Here is a 20,327-nt window from a genome sequence, read left to right as displayed (position 1 = left end):
CTTTTAACATTGTTCTGCAACTGATTCATGAATATAAGCATATTCTCTAATATATTTTGAAAGTTTCTAATTCATAAATTACACATACACACTTCCCTTTCAGGATGCCTGCCCTTTCTCTGCAAATAATGCCTTCTGGGGAATAATCCTTCTGTATGCTGTGAATATATACTGCTCTCATTGGTTGATAGTAAAAGCTGATTTGACCTACAGCTAGGCAGGAAAGTCAGATTGAGAATACAGAGAGAAGTAAGGTGGAGTCGAGGGAGATGTGAGTCAGCCACCCAGGAAACAAGATGCCAGAGGACTGGTAAAGCTATGGCCATGTGATGATACATAGATTAATAGAAGTGGGTTAATTTAAATTGTAAGAGCTAGCGAATAATAAGCCTGAGTTATCAGCTAAACATTTATAATTAAAATAAGCTTCTGTGTGGTAATTTGGGAGGCTCTTGCTGGGAGCTTGGAAGCAGACAGACAGGAGACAAGCCTCTGCTTACAAATACCTACCTGTTACATAGTAAGGATGGGTCTTCCATCTACATAAGATCTTCTACCAGTTGGATTACGTGATGTTTTAAAGGCATAAACCTGACTTTCAAATGACAGAACAGACTCAGGAACTTGTACAAAGCCCCACAGCCAAGTGTGGGCTGCTGGGTTCTGTGTCTAGGTTTGTAAATCTAAAGGCTTGAGGTCTTTTCCTTTCTTGCATGTAATCAGTGCATGACAGAGGGAAGAAAGAATGCAGGCATATAAGTACTGCGGAGTGCCATGATGTCTTCAAGGTGACACAATCATAATTATCAGCGGCTCTGAGGGGCTCAAACTCAGGTCGAATGATCCCTGTACTATTCCTTAGTATCCACCTTTCTACTTGTAGGAAACAAAAGTCACCTTAGAGAAATTTTGTGGGTTATTTTGAGATAGGGTTTCTCTGTTCCAGCCTATCCTGGAACTCACTTTGTAGACCAGGCTGGCCTCGAACTCAGAGCTCCACCTGCCTCTGCCTCCTGAGTGCTGAGATTAAAGGCGTGCGCCACTGCTGCCTGGTGAAAAAAAAATTCTTAAAAAGACAAAGTCATAGAGCACAAATTTCACGTTAGTTATATGTAAAACAGAGTGTGTCCATAATGCTGAGAGGAGGTTTATCCCTCTATATTTTGTCTGGCAGAAACCATATACTAACATGCTTCAGGCAAGTTCATTGACCATAGAATGACCGGCTTTCACTGCAGAACTAGATGTTTACTTATTTAGTTTTACTTGCAGGATTAGAAGACGTTTCTCTAACAATACAAAAGAGAAAAATAATGAAAAGAAAATCTCGATTGCAATAGTGTGTCATTTTATTGATTTCATCAATTACTTAATACATGGAGTACATAAAATTTTATTTGATTTTATATAAAAAAGAAAACAGAAAATCTAGAAGATTTGCATAACAATGATACCATGCAAAGCAAATGTCAAGCAACAGGAAGTATGATTGTGTCTGAAGGTGAAGAGCATGCTGTCATACAAACACAGAAGCCACGGTGTTCTGCTAGTTCCTTGACAACAGAAAATGCCCTGGTAGAACCAACTTACAGACCTTGGAGTGTAGTTCGCTTCAGAATGAGAGAAGTTCATTCATTCAGGCCTATGTCAAACAACATGCCAGGAACAGAGGAAGTACCAAGTTGGAGGGAGCTTAGTGGGGGCTAAACAAACATGCTCCTGGCCTGGCAGAGGTCATCAAGGACTTCAGGTGATGCCACTTGGCGATTCCTTCCCATAGACGTGCTTTGCTCACATACCGTCTGCTCCTCTCTTCCCCAGAGTGTGTTTGGATGTTCTGCTCCCTGAATGCTTTCACAGATGGGAGACGGAAGGTGGAAGAGGAAGCGACGTAGACAGCACCACTCTCACCAGGAAAGCCAAGACTGGATTCAGGCTTTCTGATTGACAAATTAGGACAAAATTAAATGTTTGTTCTTCATTCCAAGTGGCTATTTGTGTGTGTGTGTGTGTGTGTGTGTGTGTGTGTGTGTGTGTGTGTGTGTGAATGCTGCTGGGTCGATTGAAGAACTTCCAGAAAGAAGTTGGAGTGAAATTGGTTGAGCGGATAGGAATGTGAAGTGATGTGCACCGAAGACACAGAGTTTGCAATCAGTGCTCATTACTCAACCAAGGAGCAGATGAGATTCCACAGCCATCCTGGTTTTGGTGCAAGAATGTATTTTAAAGTACAAGAGGCTGGCCAAAAAAAACATCCATAGTTACATGAATCTCTTCTGTCCTCAGGGCTGAGTCTAGGAGGGAGCAAGGAGTAACTACTTCATTTAAAATTGTTTATGATTTCTCTTTTAAATTAACAAAAATTCTCAGCGGGGTTCCAGATGGCCTGGGATGAAGCTAGGGTCACTCGTTATCCAGATTCAGATGAAAGACTTCTTAGAAGTTGCCTGATGTGAACTGATTTTTACTAATGACATAAACCATCTATTCTCTTAAAACCTCATACTGGTGAGCTTTGCTGTGTGCGTGTATCTCTTTAATTAAAAAAAAAAAGAGTGTTTCGATGCTGTCTATCAAGTCCATGAACTTTTCTAAAAATGCTTATGAGCTCAAGGTAGATGTGGAGGTGAAATATTGGATTTCATAGCCTGGTCCTGGTCCCTGGAGGGCCCTGGGACTGTACGGACAAGAGCCAAGGCTAAATCATGAACTGATGGTCAAAGTTCAAATTCAGGGCACTCTAGAAAGATGAGCCTTTTGTTTTTAAATGTCATATCACTCTTTATGTATATGTACTGGAACAAATGAAGAAAAAAAACAAGATTAGGGGTCTTGGGAAAAACCAACTACATCTTCACTTTAAATTTACTTTCATCTCATATTCAATGTAAACAAAAGATTAACAAAAATTATCAACACATATAGCCCAAATCACCGTCACTGTTGTCCAGGTTTCTGCCAAACTTCAAACTGATGTTTTAGGACTATGATAAGCAAATAGAATGATTATTCCACTTTTCTAAGGTTCTCTCATTCCCAATCAATTATGTTTGGGTTTGAATTCAAAACTCAGGGTGTAAGGATCTCTAAGGCGTGGCTTATCTGCTATGGAATTATCACTGTCCTCAAGTGGAGGCAGCGCTGTGGGAGCCCCAGCGGACGTCCATGTGCAGAAACTGCTGCAGGAAGCCTTCCTACCAATCAGCACAGCCCACCATTCCCACTGGGTCAGCCACTGGAACTGCTCAGAATCACAGAAGGGAGGGTGGCTTGGTTCACATATAAGCTTTACACAAATACACTCAAGTACACATAACGGGCTCATGTGTGGTAGGAGACTTGCTTTGCAGTTGGAACTCTGATTTCCCGCGCTCACCAATGTGGTATTGCATCATAAATATTCATAGGTTACCAATTTAAAGAATGCTCAAACTGTTGCCTATATTGGAATGCAAAAGATTACAAAAGAGGCCGAGGGAGAACCACTGTGAAAGCCGTGACATTTATTGAAGGGAGACATATGTTTGCAAATCACAGTGCTGCATACATGACATGGTTCACAAGGATATCCCAATTAGGCTTGTCACAGACTTGCCACATACTGTCTGTCCCTCCCTCCATTAAAAAAAACTGAAAGAGGGAAAACACTATTTCGTCATTATGTTTACAAATACAAATGGTAACTTTCAATCAGAAAATCTGTGCTTGAGCAGTAGGAAAAATCCATGTTGACTTCCCAGCCCCATACACAAGCTTCTATATGGGAACAACTTTTCAGTGAATGACTTTAATAACCCAACTTGTAGCTCATCACAGGCTCAGTCAATAGAGCAGCAAATGCAATGAGTGGCAGACTGTCTAACATCTGTCTCCTTCAACAAGTCACCTTGTTTTTAAGAATCAATATAATATTTCATTTTTGAAATAAGAAAAAAATTCATCTAATAAAAGGCATTATACAGCATATTTCTACAAAAAATTGTCCAGTTTAAATGTTCAGAACTTCACTAATTGGATTTTTGCCCAGAGGAAGAAATTTGACAAAAACTGTTAAAAAAATAAAAATAAAGGAAAGAAAGAGGGAATAATGGCATATGGTTCTTATTGTACAATTTAAGCACTTATTTTCCTAAAAGGTATCTTTAACATTAGCAGTGAAATGTGAAACTTTATTTCTAGAACATAGACAATTTAAAAAAGAAAATACGTATTTTGATGAGTAGAAAGAGAAAGGTAAATTAAATTGTTTTTCTAAGTTCTCTGCCTTTTTTTTCTCCCCTTGCATTTAATGTAATATCCAACTATGATTAGTGTTTATGAAAGGAAGCCACTGGTCTTTATCTCAGAAATTAACACAAAATTTCAGCATTGTGACTATCTGATGTAGAAATATATAATTAAGGTTAAGACTCATGATACAAGTAAAATCAGAAAGTTCTAGAAACCAAAGCGTAACTTGCTTTGCTCTTGGCAACCTGGTGTTACTTAGTAAAGCATCTATGGACACGCCCCTTGGGTTTATTCTACATTACCAGCTTATCTCATGCAAAAATTCTCCAACTCTTGCTACTTGGTTGGGATTAAGACATGGCGACTGGAGATTGGATCTTCATTTTTATCTCCCTGACTCCAATGCTCTATTCTTATTCCCTTACCTTCCTGAAAGTAAGGAATATTTCATCTGCCTTGACATGCTATTTTTTATAACAACTTAGATATTACTCATATTGGATATGAGTGGAGCATTTTCCCCAGATTTTTAACTTCTTTAGCGTCTTTTTCTGTTCTTCTTCAACCTCTCTATTTAAGGGAACTGTGTACAACACTCGGGCTCTAAGTGATAAAATACTCAGATAGGCCGGTGTCAATGCTGTTTCTGCTCACTGGTATGACTGGCTCCTCGTCACAGTTTACAAAAGAGCTGGCTCATTCCTCATCATCTTTGGCTGAATCCACTGCAGATGTAGCATTGAGGGGAAGCACTTGCACCCACTGTGCAAGACAGTAATGAAAGCAGGAATCCACACATATGCCACGTTCACTGCCTGATGCTGCTATAGAGACAGGAGTACTAGAAAAATAGCTACATGTGTGCCCGTAAGACAGTTTATCCAGACAACCTGAACCCTTTCTAGTGTGTGTGTGTGTGTGTGTGTGTGTGTGTGTGTGTGTGTGTGTGTGTTAGAGCGAGAGGTGTGTGTGCAGGTCAGAAGACAACCTCAGATATTGTACCTCAGATTCCATCTACCTTATGGACATGTGAGAGAAAGACAAGGGTCCCTCACTGACCTGGAGCTCATCAAGTAGGCCAGGCTAGCTCCAGGGGTCCAATGGTCTCCACCTCTCTAGCAATGGATTACAAAGACTTGCCCTTTCTAAATGAGGATTCTGGGGTCTAACTCAGCTCTGTGTGCTTCAAAGGGCAGCGTCTCACTGACTAAGCCATCTCCCTAGCCTACTGTTAAATCAAACTCTCTTCATTCCGCCACTAATCATTTACTGAACTCCTAGTATGATGATATGGGGTAGCTTTTTCTGAGCCCCCCCCCTAAAAAGCAAAAGGCCTTTTTTAATGAACAACAGAAGAACATGTCAATATATACTTGATTCTCCAGCTGGTTTTAAGTAATCTCTTCCACATAAAAAGAAATGAAGAAAATCACTGACATTGAGGAAGGGCTAGGGAGAGAGACAGTCAGCGCTTGCTGATGCCATGTCTGAGCCAAGGACTGAAAATAGGTATAAGCTGCAGAACTCCTAAGCCTCTTAAGTGGAGGGGATATTTATTTTTGCCATTTTATGGATGAAAGAAAAGAAGCTTTAAGTTTCAGTGTTATTTGCAATGATTCCTCAAGCTACAGTAGAGTTTGTGCACCTTGGAGTGTTGGCTCAAGAACGCACCACTGGGATAGTTCTAGAATCTGAATTATGATTTGAGTAATTTCAAAGGAAGCCCTCATGATCACTGTCCTCCTGTAGTTCAAATTACCAACCATGATGCAAACTGCTCTGGTCTAAAAAATACTTGATCTTCTTGGACTGAGAAACCACTATCTTGTATGGCTATAAATTTGCTTCTGAGATTTTTGGCTTTATTTTTTCCTTAAATCGTTATTTTCTTTATGTCCAGAAATATCTCTTCTTTTCCTCCCTCCTTCTCTTCCTCCCTCCCTAATTGTGCTTTCGTGTGTGTGTGTGTGTGTGTGTGTGTGTGTGTATGTGTGCGCGCGTGCCCATGTGTGTACATACATACTCATGTGCAGGCCAGAGGTCAGCTTCAGGTGTTCTCTACAGGCACATCTTGTTTTGGTTTTTCTGTTTTGATTGTTTGTTTTGGCACAGGGTCCCTCATTGGCCTGTGACTGACTCACCAAGTGGGCTAGAATGACCACCCAGTAAGCCCCAGGGGTCTGTTTTCTTGTCCTCCCCAGTGCATACTGCTATACCTGGCTTTTTTACATGGTAGCTCCTAGGGCTCAAACATTGGTCCTCATGCTTTCATGGCACAAACTTGACTAACTGAGCCTTCTCCATAGTCCCATCTATTTTCTTCTGTTTTGTTCTGATTTGTTTATGGAGACAGAATTCTCATTACATAGCCCAGGCTGGCCTCAAGCTTGGAATTCAGCTGGGATTACAGATGCGTGCCACCCTCCTTGATGAAGCAATTTTTGCATGAGTTAGATTTCGTCATACACTCACAATTTTTTTTAAGATGAAGAAAATTTTGCTGTGATTCTATAAGCCTCTCAATATTATAAAATAAGACCTGATTTGAATGGGAACTATGAATTGACATATCAAGACATGAATCTTGCTGTTATCATATTTTCATCTTTCACATTCAGATATTAATGAAATCACCAGTGTTTATAGATAAAAGGAAAAGACATGCTGATAAATTGACTCTTCCTAAAGATAAGTCCCAATAGAACAATTCAAGGGCAGAGTTCCTTTGGTATGCTGTCCTACCTCATTTTGATTTAATGTACAGGAAAAACCAGCAAGCTCCTTCTCACTGATCTCTCCATAGAGTTTTATTCTCCTTTCTTTACCCAAGAAACCTTTCAGACCCACTGGCTATTCTACCATCTTAAATTGTGACTCATAATTTAGGTAGGTTATTGTTAATTTCAAATTCCAGTAGTGGCATAGAAATAAGATTTAAATTCAGCCCAATAATTGAAGTCGGACATCATTCAAATGGAAAATAAAACTTGAAAGGATGTGAGAGCCCTTTTTAGTTGCAGAGGATTTTATTCTTATTGCCCCTAGGGTAAATAATAGATTTTTTTCAGAAATTGGGTCCTTACTAGCCGCAGTTCAACAAATGCATGCAAATGGACATCTGCAAAATAAATCTGTCACGGAGGTGGCACCTGGAAATGAGGTCTCAACCAGGAAGCAATTCATTATCACAGTAAATCATATCAGTGGTCTATGCGGACACCCACACCTCTTCAAAAAAAAATCTAACAGGTATCTTAAAGACCAGCTTATTTGAAAAGGTGACGGAGCAGTTGATTGTATCGGAGGAGCCACTCACAACATGCTTTTGGGAGTTAATTTCCTTACATCTGTATTTAATCTCGAGAAAGGCTTTGCAGAGTGATACATTCATCTCTGAAGGCAGCTCGAGTGTTTAAACTTTAGATTTTAAAAACACTATTTGTGGCATGAATGCCTTTGGAAATCTCATCCCTTCTTAATTGCCTACCTACTCCTAGAGACAAGGTGAATGCCAATCTCTCGCCTTTAAAGGTTTCCTGTTCTTGTCCATAATTGTAGTGACATAAGCCTGTACCTTTGATGTACTTCTGAGTGGTGAAGAGACAATTCCGCAGTACAGGACAGCTGAGGGGCTCTCTCAACTTGCCAGCCTCCGCAGCTTGCTGGCATTGTTTAATCTCCCATAGCCTTCTCTCATCTAAGATCAGACCCTATCTTCACTCTTGCATTTTCTTAGCAGGAAATCAAACTAACAACATCCAAAGGGAATAATGACGAGACATGAAAAAACAAAACAAACCCCAAACTCCAGATTTGTGTTCATTTCCTCACTCCCACCCATTTCCCTCTATCTTCCTCAAGTACCCGTCCATGGACAAGGCTCCTCTTGCCTACTGCCGCAGGTCACGTCCCTGCCCCAAAACTTGTATCCGAAGTCTACTAAAGAGAGGGAGATGATATAAGGCAACTTGGGAAGGGGGGGGGGGGGCTGGGGAAGTCTCCGGGCAAGGAAGAATGAAACAACTCATGTGTTCAATATCATGTCAGGACATGGCACTCCTAATGGAACAACATACCTCCACCAGATTAAATTTAAAAAGTTAGAAAGGAATTTCTTCCTTAAACTGTCAGTACTATGCTTCTATTTATATGTGAACTCACCATATGAAGTACCTAAAGTAAGAGTTCCTTCACCAAACTACTTTATATAGGATTATATACGACATAACATAAATTGATAAAAACAGCGCTCTAGCCAAAGTAGAATAACTTGTATGTTAAAATATAAAATGAAATTTACTGTTCTCGAGATAGAGGCTAACTTGAAAGTGATATGATTAATTAGCTATGGTAAGAAACATTTTTGGTATGGTATACTTAAAATTAGTAATTACCCACAAGTCTTAACCCCATCTATTACGATGAAAAATTCAAAGAGCAAAGGAGAGAAATCCCAAGAGATGTATTGAACTTCGTCCCGCATGGAGTGTCCTTTTAAACCAAGTTCAAAGGATTTTCGTGGGCAGCACGTCGCTGCCTTACACTAGCTACACGTAAGTTATTCAGCTTACTAAGTTGGTTATTCCAGAACTTTCCAAGCCAAAAATTTAAGCTGATGAGTGTTTCCAGAGTCACCATCCAGTTCCCTTTGTGAAAGGAGAGTCTAAATATGCCCTTTTCCAGTCTTCAGCACCTCATCAATCCTCCACGGGCTCTCAAAAATGATAGCTAGCGGTTCTGTGATGACTTCGGCCAATTCATTAAGTACGCTAGGATGCCGGCCATTGGGACCTGTGGATTTGAACATATCTGGGTTACTGAGGTTCCGTTTTACCCATCCTTCCCCTAGTCCATCACGGATGCCTGTTCCTGCTTTCAAGCCAGGCTCGTCCCTTTCTGGTTACCCTGTAGACTTTTGAAAAACAGCATTCAGTGCTTCCATTTCTCCCACACTCATTTTCTCTTTTATGATAATAAATGGAGAACACATTATATTTTTCTGAAGCCTCTGGATTATTTTTAAATGTTTTACTTTATTTTCTTATATATGCCTTGTGAAAAAAGGAAAATGAAAACCTCAAATCTACCTTGCAATAATTTGGATTTCTCCATCACATTGTTGAATACATGTGTTAGCAACTCTTAATAACAGAGCTTTAGTTAACATCCTGCAGACTCTCCGAATGCTAATGACTGCCTATCTCACGTGCAAAGGGAACTTTTGTATTCGACTTGTAACAGTAGACGCCAGTGCTAATTCAGAATGCATCTTCCAAAATAAAGACGATTCACAATCATCTTTAATCATTATCATTTGTATGCATAAACAATGACTTCCTCTGCAAGGCATCTCAGAAGCAAGAGCTGGAGGTGGATGAATAAGAATGTCTGTCAGAGCAGTAGCCCAGCAGAATGCATTTGCTATGTGGTCATCGGCGTCCAGGGCCTCAGGTCTACAACACATTAATCATCTCCAAGTTCTGCCAGGGGTTGACGTGTTAACCCCTTTGTTGTCACACTGACTCCTCTGAAACTGAAAGGCAGCCACCGATGATAGTTTTCTGCCCATCCATTACGCTCTGCCGTGTGCTGAGTCCCCTGACAAGACCAGGAAGGACAAAGAGAGGAGAAAAAGAGAGGTGAAGGGACAAAGAAACCTGAGATTGTTCCCTGCTTATGGATTTCTTGGATCCAACTGTTTGGTTTGGGGGTTTTGTTGTTGTTGTTGCTGCTGTTTATGAGAAAAGGGTCTTTTGGAAAAAGCTGTATATGTTTGTTTTCCTAATCTATCTCTCACTCCACCCTTATACAGAAGTTTAGTCTTTGAAACTTAGCAACACCCCCCAAATGTAAATCATATTGCAGAGAACCCTTTTAGAGGACAATTCTACACACCTCTCTAAAATTTTTCTCAGAACGTGGAATTCTCACCCTTGCTCTTGCAATGGCCACTTGCTGACTGCCACATTACCTGTTAGTCTGGGAGACACCATCAGGTAATTCAAGCTGGAAGGAAGTATTACTGAGCAAGCTTCATCTTTCTTCCTTCCAGAGAGAAAACTATTTATTGTCCTCTGGGTTGGTATTTGGCTCTAACTCCAAGAAAGTTTTACTAATAATTAATATATTCAAAAGTCACCTTTTAAAAATCTAGCCTAATTTAATACCTCTATTAAAATCGCTTCCTGTTGCAATCTGTGGTAGCATAATCTTTAATCTATCTTGACAAACAAAGTTGTTGAGATGATCTGGAGAGCAGCAGGGGAGAAAGGTGAAGTCCTAGAGAGGAGAGATCACTGTAACACAAAGGTGCAAGTTTTCTTCATTGTGGAATGCTGTAGTCGACAAGCAAATGACAGGATATTAGTAACAACAGTTCTATTTACCGTGTGGCACAAGGTAACAGCTGTTGGTATCAAGAAGAAGAGCAAGCATCAGAAAGAGACTCAAGTTAGGATGTTAGCAGTCACTAGGAAGAAGACAGTCTCTGGCTGAGAAAGAACAGGTCCCTTATACACCTGCCCTAGAAAAGGAAGGACTCTGAATGAAGTTACCTAAACAGCCTTCACGGCCTCACATGTTCCAGGGACATTTGAAGAGAATAAATGCCTTTGGACAGGCTAACATCCTTCAAGTATTGACAGTCTCTACATTAAACTTATTTGGCAACTGGGAGGGAGCATGAAGTCATTTCACAAATCTAACCGCAAACCAACAGCCTCCGAAATCTCACTTGCCTTTGGTTCCACAAAAACAAAGCAAATTCGCTTAACAAGCTGAGTCTTGCAATTTGCTATTTTTCCTTCCCGAGGGAAGAGAGCGAGAGGCCAACAAACAGGATTTCCATAGTTGGGTTATGGAGAGCTTCAAGTTGGGAGAGCAGCCACAGAGAACAGCAATTAGCGGAGCCCGTGTTGCATCACGACTTGGGAAATGTTAATATTTCCCCTGTTACGAATGCTCTCAGGGAATTGTGGCTTCATGCAGCGCTCACAAGTCCCACTCAAATGAAATAAAAATGAGCAGACTCATAATCCCAACTAGCTAAGCAAATAACAAAGACCTCTTAGGGTCAAGCCTGCATTTGGTAGCACAGTTCCCACACCTCATTCTTTTTATTTTCCCATTGCTCATTTACCCCCTAAATTACCTGGCATTCTTTTTCAAGGAAAAATGGATCTCTCTTCATTCCACCAAGGAAACTATCAATATATTTGATTGCTATATATCAGTATAATAATGTTAAGTCAGAGTGATTTGTGCCCTTTTCCTTAGTTAGTGAGCAAAGTTGGCTTAACCATCTTGAAAGTAAGACGAAGATGTGTCTCCATGGTCCACTCTGCCCCTAACACGTGTGAGGTACAGACTTCAGTTCTCAGCACTGGAGGAGAAATGCAAAGAAGAATCATGAAAGCAACATTGTATCTGGTGTGCTCTCAAACTTCTAACCCAATCTTGGGAAGAATGAATACTATGTTGGCTTCAGGTCTTAAAACAGCTTGAGTTTTCTTGTTTTTAAAGACCAGATGTGTTAAAAGATTAAAAGAATGGTTTTACCCTCAGCATTGCTTTAAGCTAAGTGTGGTGGTAGACACCTGTATTCCCAGCACTCAAAAAAGACACAGGACAATCAGAACTTCATGGCGAGTTTGAGATCAGCCTGGCTACATGAGACCTTATCGAGAGACAGACAGAAAGAGAGAGGGAGAAGGAGAGGGAGAAGGAGAGGGAGAGGGAGAGAGAAGGGGAGAGAGAGAGAGAGAGAGAGAGAGAGAGAGAGGGCGGGGGTGGGGGAGAATATCTTGCTGGGTATGGTAGTACACGTCCATAGTCCTAATACTTTGAGTCCATAAAATAAGAGACTGGCCTGGTCTATATGGACAAGCTAGGGCTGTAAAGTCAGACCCTGCCTTAAAAGGATAAGATAAATTTTTAAATAATCATAATAATTTTATTGTTTACAGCCTGGAAATTATCATCTCTAAATCACTAGGCCAGCACTGCTAAAGGGTTATTCTGGTGGGTCCGTTCTGTTACTCTCCTCCCCAACTTGGAGGGTACTCCTCAGTCTCCACATGAGAGACCCACAGGCCTAGTTCTTGGTCTACGCTGGTTATTTCTCAGTCATGTCTGTTCTAGGTTTGAGTTGAGCCTCCTTCTTCAAGGATCTGGCAGTTATTGTCTCTGCATCTCTACCAACTCTATAACCACACTTTCAGAAACAGTGCATTCGCGCAGAGGGTTCAGAGCCATGATGGGAAACACAGTTCAACTCACAAAGAAACCAGTATTCTGTGCTTAAAAATCAAGATTTCTGAGATCTTATTTTTCCCAGTTTGATTATTCTGATTTTTAGCCAACTTCACGTCTGTGGAGTTTGTGGTTCTTCCCCTGATTACAGACAATCAGAGCTCTGCGGTACAAGCTAACCCATCCTGGGAAGTTAGTCTCAACTTTGATATTACTTACTCTAAAGACCAGCCACAGATGCCAATCTGATAGCCACATGTGCTCCATGTTTAGTTACTCAAAAAAAAGGTGGTCTTCCTGAATAATTAATTATCTTTTTCTGCACTGGGGGGACCTGTATCACAGGAAAAAAAAATCTTAATTTTAGGATGATGACAGTGTCTCCTAGATGATAAAAGATAAAGACCAAAGTTGAAAATCTAGATGCTTCGTGATAGTTTTTGTTTTGTTTTTAACTTTATAACATACTAAAGCTAGGGTTTTTGCTATTCGGCCATGACATACTGGCCATTATTATTGAGCCGAGAAAGGCAGGGCTGTTCTTAGAGAAGAGACAAGCACAGCCTGGTTCTAATGGAAAGCTCTGTGAGCACAAACCTCCGTTTCAGACCTCCATCTTTCTCCCCAGGAATGCTGTCTCTGTGTGTTTGCTCACTGTGACGATCACTAGAACCATCTATAGTATCATTCTTGCACATGTCTCATTGAAATGAGCTCCTGTTGCAGGATTTTAATCTAGAAAGTCAGCTGGGATCCCATTTTCCTTCACTTGCATAGGGAAAAAGCTTCATATATCCGCTAGGCTTGCGTGGGTCTTCATGGCCATTTTAGTTCTTCTTTTCAGCATTTTGCTTAGGGATGCTCATGGCCCCAAGAAGAAAGAAGATGTGATGTGATACTGAACAGACAGCTACCACATAAAACACACCTTCAGCTGTCTTCTATCCTAGGGAAGCCTTACTGAGTAGCTTCCCTTAGATTCTATAGAAGCATTGATTTTTTTTTCCTTTAGAAACAAATACCTAAATGTCTTCAGTCAAATGATGAACAGTTTCTGATGATTATCCAATCTGTCTCTATCCTTGTATGCTAGGGGGTGGCTTAATGCTTTCTTTCTGGAACAAATTAAACGGATCATGAGGAACTGCCTCTCCATGACTTTCTCTGAACACAAACGTTTTCAATCTTCACTCTCTGACTTATCCACAACTTTTCAGCAAATGCTATACTAGAGAGGCTGCCTGGGAATTTTCCTAGCCACTTATTATTCATAAAACTCCCACAAACACACTCGGAGGTTAAAAAGCAAAAGCATCTTTGTCTATGCTCTCCTTGGGGCATTAACTGACGCTATAATTTTTCCAACTGAATAGTTATGTAAATTTCTAACTTTTTCAAAAGTTTAAGAAGCTGCTTTGCAGCCCTCAGCCCCGAGTGCTTGAAGTGAAATGACCTCCTACACACAGAATAACCTGCAGGACTATGGTCAGCCAGGGACAGCCAATACCGCATGAACTCCTCGAGGCCTGGAGTCAGAACCTCATCTATCTCTTCCATCAGTAACACAGACTCAGGAATTTAACTGCGGGGGATTCTGCATTGTGTTGTCTGTTGTTTTGTAATAATTAACAGCCAGTCAGAACAGGACCACAAAGTTAGGTCATCTCTCTATTCAGAATTGTAATAATATGGCCCAGGACAAGAAGTGGTGGTGAGTTTGGAACAGACAGGGAGCTTGGTCACAGTTCCAGACCTGAGTGAAGAAATTCAGTGGAGTTGACACAGGCAGGGAAGGGCCACAAGGATGGCCGAGGTCACGAGTGATAATCAGGGGAGGGGGAGTCAAAGAAGGAAGAGGGACTGTGCTTCAGGAAAGCCCAGAGACAAAGGATCAGAGGGTCTCAAGGAGCAACACAACTGAGGTCCTGAGAAGGTACTGGTTCCTTCTTCAGCAGGGATGGGTCAAGACTGGCTGCAGGATGGGCGATAAGGTGAGAACTCTAAGGAGAATGTTCAAGAATGAAGTCCACCCAGCCCACTTCCGATAGAAAACTGGTCTGCTGCGAGAAAGCAGGTCAGATGGGATGGCAGAGAATGACAGTGTGAGGGGCTTTTAAGGGTTCCTCTCTGCCCTGTGCTTCAAGGTCTCCAAATGGTACCCAAATGGGGACCAAGTACAGGCTCATGAATACAACACAGAAGATTGGAAATCCCAGGGAGTGTGCTTCTGAGCGTTTGGTCCTCTAGGGTACTTCTTTGAAACAAACTCCTTCAATGTAAAGCTCTTGGTGACACTGATGTCTACTCAGTGCCCTGGGCCACTCACTCAGGATCCTGTTACTCCGCTTTCCCCATCCCTGTCTCCTTGTGCTTGTAGCAGCATCATGCCTTACTATTTATTAACAATCTTTGAAGTTACCATCAACCTCAATGCCTGTTTCCACTGCTCACTAATACATCTGGCATTTCAGAAGGTGTCTAGTGCATACGATAATGCTCACTATCTACTAACCCACAATAGGACATACACTATTACTATTTACCGAGAGAACTCTTTCCTTGGCAGGCACCATGTTGTGAATGTGTACTTGCATATAATCTCTCCCTACCCCACACTAACTTGTTAGTGAGCCAGAACCCAATTAATAAATAAATGGAGAAGCTGAGGCTTCTAGACACAGATGAGCTACTCTGGAAAAGCTGATAATCCAAAACAGAACAGTTCTGCCCTTGGGCAAGTTCCAGATTATCAAATTACATCTGCACAGGACAGTCAAGTTGGATTAGCAATCTGCAGTAGCTGAGAAGTAGCCCAAGATTCCTAAGAATGGAACCTTGGTGGGAAACAGGGTTTTATCAGTGGGAATTTGTCACAGATCTGAGTTAAAATCACAGGGGATTTTAGGCGGTCCCTAAACCCCATGCCTGCTATCCTCACATAAAAAAGAGATGAAGCAGTCATCTGAAGGGAAATGTGGAGCTAGGAGTAAGCCCCAGATGCCCTGAGAGCTAGAGACACCAGAGGGTCCAGAAGGACAAGGAAGAAGGCTCCCTCCTGAGTCTTTAGAGGAATCCAGTCTTCCTAACCCCACGGTGCTTTCCTTCAAGCCTCCAGAAGCAGGATGGGGAAGCTTTCTGTTGATTTAAGCCACATAGCTGTTGATAACTGTCACCACACCCTTAGGTAACAAATGCAGAGCACTTACAGCAACACACAGGATCCGTCAGATGCTCTTAGGGATAGTTTGAACGGCTTTGTTAAAAAGCATATGCAAATGTGATTTTTAGTGAAGGGGAATTTTATTCACATAGAACCTGCAACGCTATGCAAAGTATTTAGCTATTGTGCAAAATGCCTATTTGATTTTGTTTATATCATTAATTATATATATGGAAAAGCTTGGCCTCTTCCTTGTCTATATATGACATAGATAGCTTGGATTATGGAAAACATAATTTATAAAAATACATTAAGGACTATAATATATTTATGTATATATTACATAATATATATTTATGAACACATACATTCACTAATAGATCTCATTAAAGAAAAGGAAACACTAGAAACTTTCAAGAGTTGTCTAGATTTCTGTTTTCCCCTTAAACATGCATACTTCATCATTAACAATAAATATTATCTGTTGTCTTTCTTAAAATACCGTTCAAGGGCTAGAGATGACTCAGCAGTTAAGAAGATCTACCTATCTTGTAGAAGATCTACATTCAATTCCCCCTATCCACAAGGCAGCCAACAACTGCTTGAACTCTAGCTGCAGGGAATCTGACCCCCTCTTCAGGACCCTGTGAACAACTGCACACACATACTTACATACACACACACACACACACACACACACACATAGATTTTTTTTTTTTAAAGAAAAGGAAAGTACTGGATTCACTTCATCTCTTTTCAGTAAATCTTCCAAGTATCCCAATCTGAATACTCATGACTTGCTCACAACTGCTCTCTCTTTGGGGGAAACGCTGCTGCATAGAGAAGCGTGTTCAGGAAACAGAGCAACAGACAATATCAATGTCCAGCACAGAAACAGGACCCTTCGCACTCCCAGTGGTACTTCCATTTTGTCACACAGAATTCAGAATGGGGGGAAAACATACACAAAGGCTGAGATGAAATGAACTCATCATGTCATTATTAATCCTGTTGCATCATTGAGACTGTTATGACGGAGAATGGTTCCTTTGTGTTTGTGACAGTGTGGTAGAGGGGTAAAGTCCAGAGACAGTATTAATGTGACTGCATTTGTGTCCACCACTGCTTTTCTGACGACGCACGTATCTACACAGTGAAAAAGCAGATAATGACACGGCATCTCTGTGACATTATATCTCAAAGTCCCCTGGAGGACACCCTGGGGGGTCTTCAGAACACACTTTGAGACTCACTGCGCTATTTCATTTCTAGACACCCCAGACCAGAGAGATCACAGCGAGTCTCAGGCCAGGTCCTCTGTCTGGAATATATTATACTTTGCCCTTTCACACTTCCTGGACAATCACTTCACACTTACCCTCCTGTTCTCCCATCTGGCTTAGTCCGACAGACCTGGGACCTTCCTGTCTTGCAGAGGAGATGCCCTTTCCTGTCTGGTGAGAAGATATGCAAAGATGGCTGGTCTGCTCACAAATGCACGCTTCTCTTGGGGGCTTAGCTTGCCAGCCTTGAAAAATAGCAAGAGCTTTTGAAGTGACTCGGGCATTTCTTGCTTTATCAGAATTACCGTGTTCTCCCAGCATCCACACTCAGCCTGCAAACACTGAAGTGAGGCCTCTGCTGGGCCTTGACCTCACCTGCCAAATTAAAATGGGCAGGCAAGCAAGACAAGTGCAGTAATCCTCTTTAGCAATTCCACCCAGGGCGTATTTGCATGTTTAGTGGCAGCCCGAAGGAAGGGCTCAGGGGAGTTGTCGTATTTCCATGACTCTCTTTGTCTCTGATTTTGGCAGGGGAAAAAGAGACCCTTCAGAACGCCAGTTGTCCTGGACTAGCATCTCAGGCCTTTGAAAGAGCAGTACATACAAAGTCCATGGGCCAACCCTCAGGAGGCTGACCCCACCTGTCTGAACTTGGAGGTGATGTGAAGGGGCTACTTGCAGCAGCCAGGCATGGAAAGCAGGCCGCCTTCCATCATGCCCTGGAATTCTCAACCAGGCACTCTAGCTGTTAGGCAGTGCTGGTACCCAGGAGAAGAAGAGCAAGCAGAGCGTCAAACAGATAGAAGAGAGAAGAGCTCACATCTCTGCCCGCTGCGGGGATATGTGTGGATACGGATGTGAAGTGAATGCGAACATAGAAGCAGGGTGGCTAGAAGTGGGGACTGAGGGCTCTTAAATGGCCAGTCAGCTTCTAGGTAGCTCTGGAACCTTCTTGTTCTTTCCTCCAAGGACAGTTGTGAAAACCGCTGGCGGGCATAGTTCAAGGCTGGATTCAACCCCAAGCTCGTCACTTCCTAGATGATCTTGTGTCCATCCAACCTTATCACTGTTTCAGCGAACCCTCTGTCAAAATATGAACACCACCCTGTCCCACGTCACTGAGGGCTGTGGCAAGTATTGGTTGGAGCAATACCTGACATCGTGTAAGCATCCTCCCTGTACAGAGACACGAAATTATATATATTTTGTTCAGTCACTGAAGAATGCAAACTCACCCCAAAGGAGGCATAGATTCTCAGGCATAGCTTTTGAACAAAACCATAATGGGTGTTCAGCAGCATTATTGAGTTAGTCACCCACAATATTGTTAAAATAGATCATGAGTAATGTGTGTGCTTTAAGCACTGTTTAGCCATTAACTTTCAAAATTTCATTTAGCATTGTGAAGCATGCCCTATAGAACATAACTGCCGCAGACATAGTCCTCAGCTTGTTGAAGCAGAAAGACCTCTTTAATTGTTTCAGAAACCGTAGGCTTTCCCTCCAGGTCCATGTGTGTGTGCACATGTGCACAGCCACACATTACAACATGACATGTTTATTTCTTTCCTACTGTCTTTTTATTAAGAAAAAATATTGTTTTAAAGGTGACCAGGAATTCAAGAGCTTCGAACATATTTACATAAAGCATGCCATTTATGGAGTGAGCTTTTACGAAGAGATATGAGATCTTTGGCATTAATTCAAGGCCCTTCTGCCTTTAGATTTGGAGCACTTGCCCAGTGAGTGCAATGGAATCTTCGGGTCTATTTTAGTTGACAAACGGGCTAAATGAGCAAAAGCCAAGACCCAGAGTTTTAATTTCAAAGGTGACATGAATGATCTCTCTATGCTTGCACTGGGTGGTGTGTAACAGACAGGAAGAGTCTGGAGTAGCATTTGAAGAGGCTAATAGTTATTCTCTTAACTCAGAGTTGCCGGTTTGCTCTCCCTCATTCTTCCACAGTTGGGTCTTGAATTGCAATTGTTCATTACTTCAAGAATCTGTCCCCGCTGCAGCAAAGGCATTAAACAGACATGCAGTTAATCCCTGATAGTTTCTTCAGAAACTGAGATTCCAGGATGAAATAGAAAGTCCTTGCCTTTCCTGTAACTAAGTGCTGAACCATGGAGGCATCCCTAAGCAAAATCACAGCCCACTGGGGTAAAGAATTTTCAGAAAACTCAGAGTAGGATAAAAGGGTGTTACACTCCCCCTTTTCTGTGTGACACAGAACACAATCCCAAGCACTGGCTCTTATGCACCTGAAATGCATGCTTGAGGTTGTGTACGCGTGCAAGCGTGCACGTGTACACGCATGCACGCACACACACAACTGCTGTGATCACACACATTCATGTTTTACTTCTGTATTTCTCATTTCTGTTGAAACTAAATACAAAGTAACCTTTCCCATTAAAGAGCTGCGTTTATTTTCAGAGCGATGTGCGAAATCATGCTACTTAACACTACATTGCATTCACGGAATATGCACGTTAAATAAAGACACCTTGCAGGTTTCTTAATATAGACTCGGCTAAGATTAGTTATGCATCTGACACCTTCACATTCAGATTTGGGGGGCAGAAAAAAAAGCCGCAGTTAGAAATCACACTTGCACAGTAAGTGCTTAGGATTTCATGGTTCATTTAAGAGCATCACAATCAAGAATTTAATTATGTCAGAAAGGGAACGGCATCTTCCCAATGGTTTCCTACTCATGCCTCTCCCCTATAACACAAAATGTACCAATTCCTTTAATGCCTATGGACCTGTTTTTTGATATATGGCGTAAAGAGAGTGACTTGGTAATTTGAAGATACCCTTTGTTCTACTGTGTTTTGCTTTTGAGATTTGCCATGACAGACTGAAGAGGAAGCAGTGGAGTACCAGAGCCTAGGAACTATATAGCCATCTCAATTTCCAAACAAAACAGCAATTTCTACGCCCCCCCCCAAAATAAAACTGTCCTACAATGTTGTGAGGAGGCCGCTTGTTCGTCCTGGCCACCCAGAACTGAAATAATCACACAGAAACTGTATTCATTGAATCACTGCTTGGCCCATTAGCTCTATCTTCTTAATGGCTAATGTTTACATATTAATTTAACCCATTTCTGTTACTCTGTTTATCTCCACAAGACTGTGGCTTACTGGCTAAAGTTCTGGTGTCCATCTTCGGTAAGTCTACATGGCTTCTCTCTACTCTGCCTTCCTTCTCCGAGCATTCAGTTTAGTTTTCCCTGGCTACCTAAATTCTGCTCTGCTATAGGTCCAAAGCAGTCCTTTATTAACCAATGGTATTCATAGCATACAGAATGGGATCCCTCATCACCAAAAGGCACTGATGATGGACTGACGACTCAGAGCTGAAGAACAACCAAGTATTTTAAGGTAATAGTGAT

The 20,327-nt window shown here is 41.6% G+C and overlaps 1 protein-coding gene across 2 annotated transcripts in view; it reads right to left on the bottom strand.

Annotated features, from left to right (window-relative positions):
• Samd5 (sterile alpha motif domain containing 5) overlaps positions 1–20,327 on the bottom strand; it is a 416,281-nt gene that overhangs the window by 360,178 nt on the left and 35,776 nt on the right. Inside the window, exon 2 of one of the 2 annotated variants that reach the window (XM_075949172.1) lies at positions 3,488–9,021. The exons of the other annotated variant lie outside the window; for it this stretch is intronic. Coding sequence (XP_075805287.1) covers positions 8,959–9,021 — 63 coding nt within the window. The 3' untranslated portion in view covers positions 3,488–8,958. Of the gene's footprint in view, positions 1–3,487; positions 9,022–20,327 lie in introns of those variants that run through there. 2 annotated transcript variants of the gene reach the window in all.

This window comes from Microtus pennsylvanicus, chromosome 1, assembly GCF_037038515.1.
Source record: "Microtus pennsylvanicus isolate mMicPen1 chromosome 1, mMicPen1.hap1, whole genome shotgun sequence".
Lineage (NCBI taxonomy): Eukaryota > Metazoa > Chordata > Mammalia > Rodentia > Cricetidae > Microtus > Microtus pennsylvanicus.
This window is presented reverse-complemented; position numbering and strand designations above follow the sequence as displayed.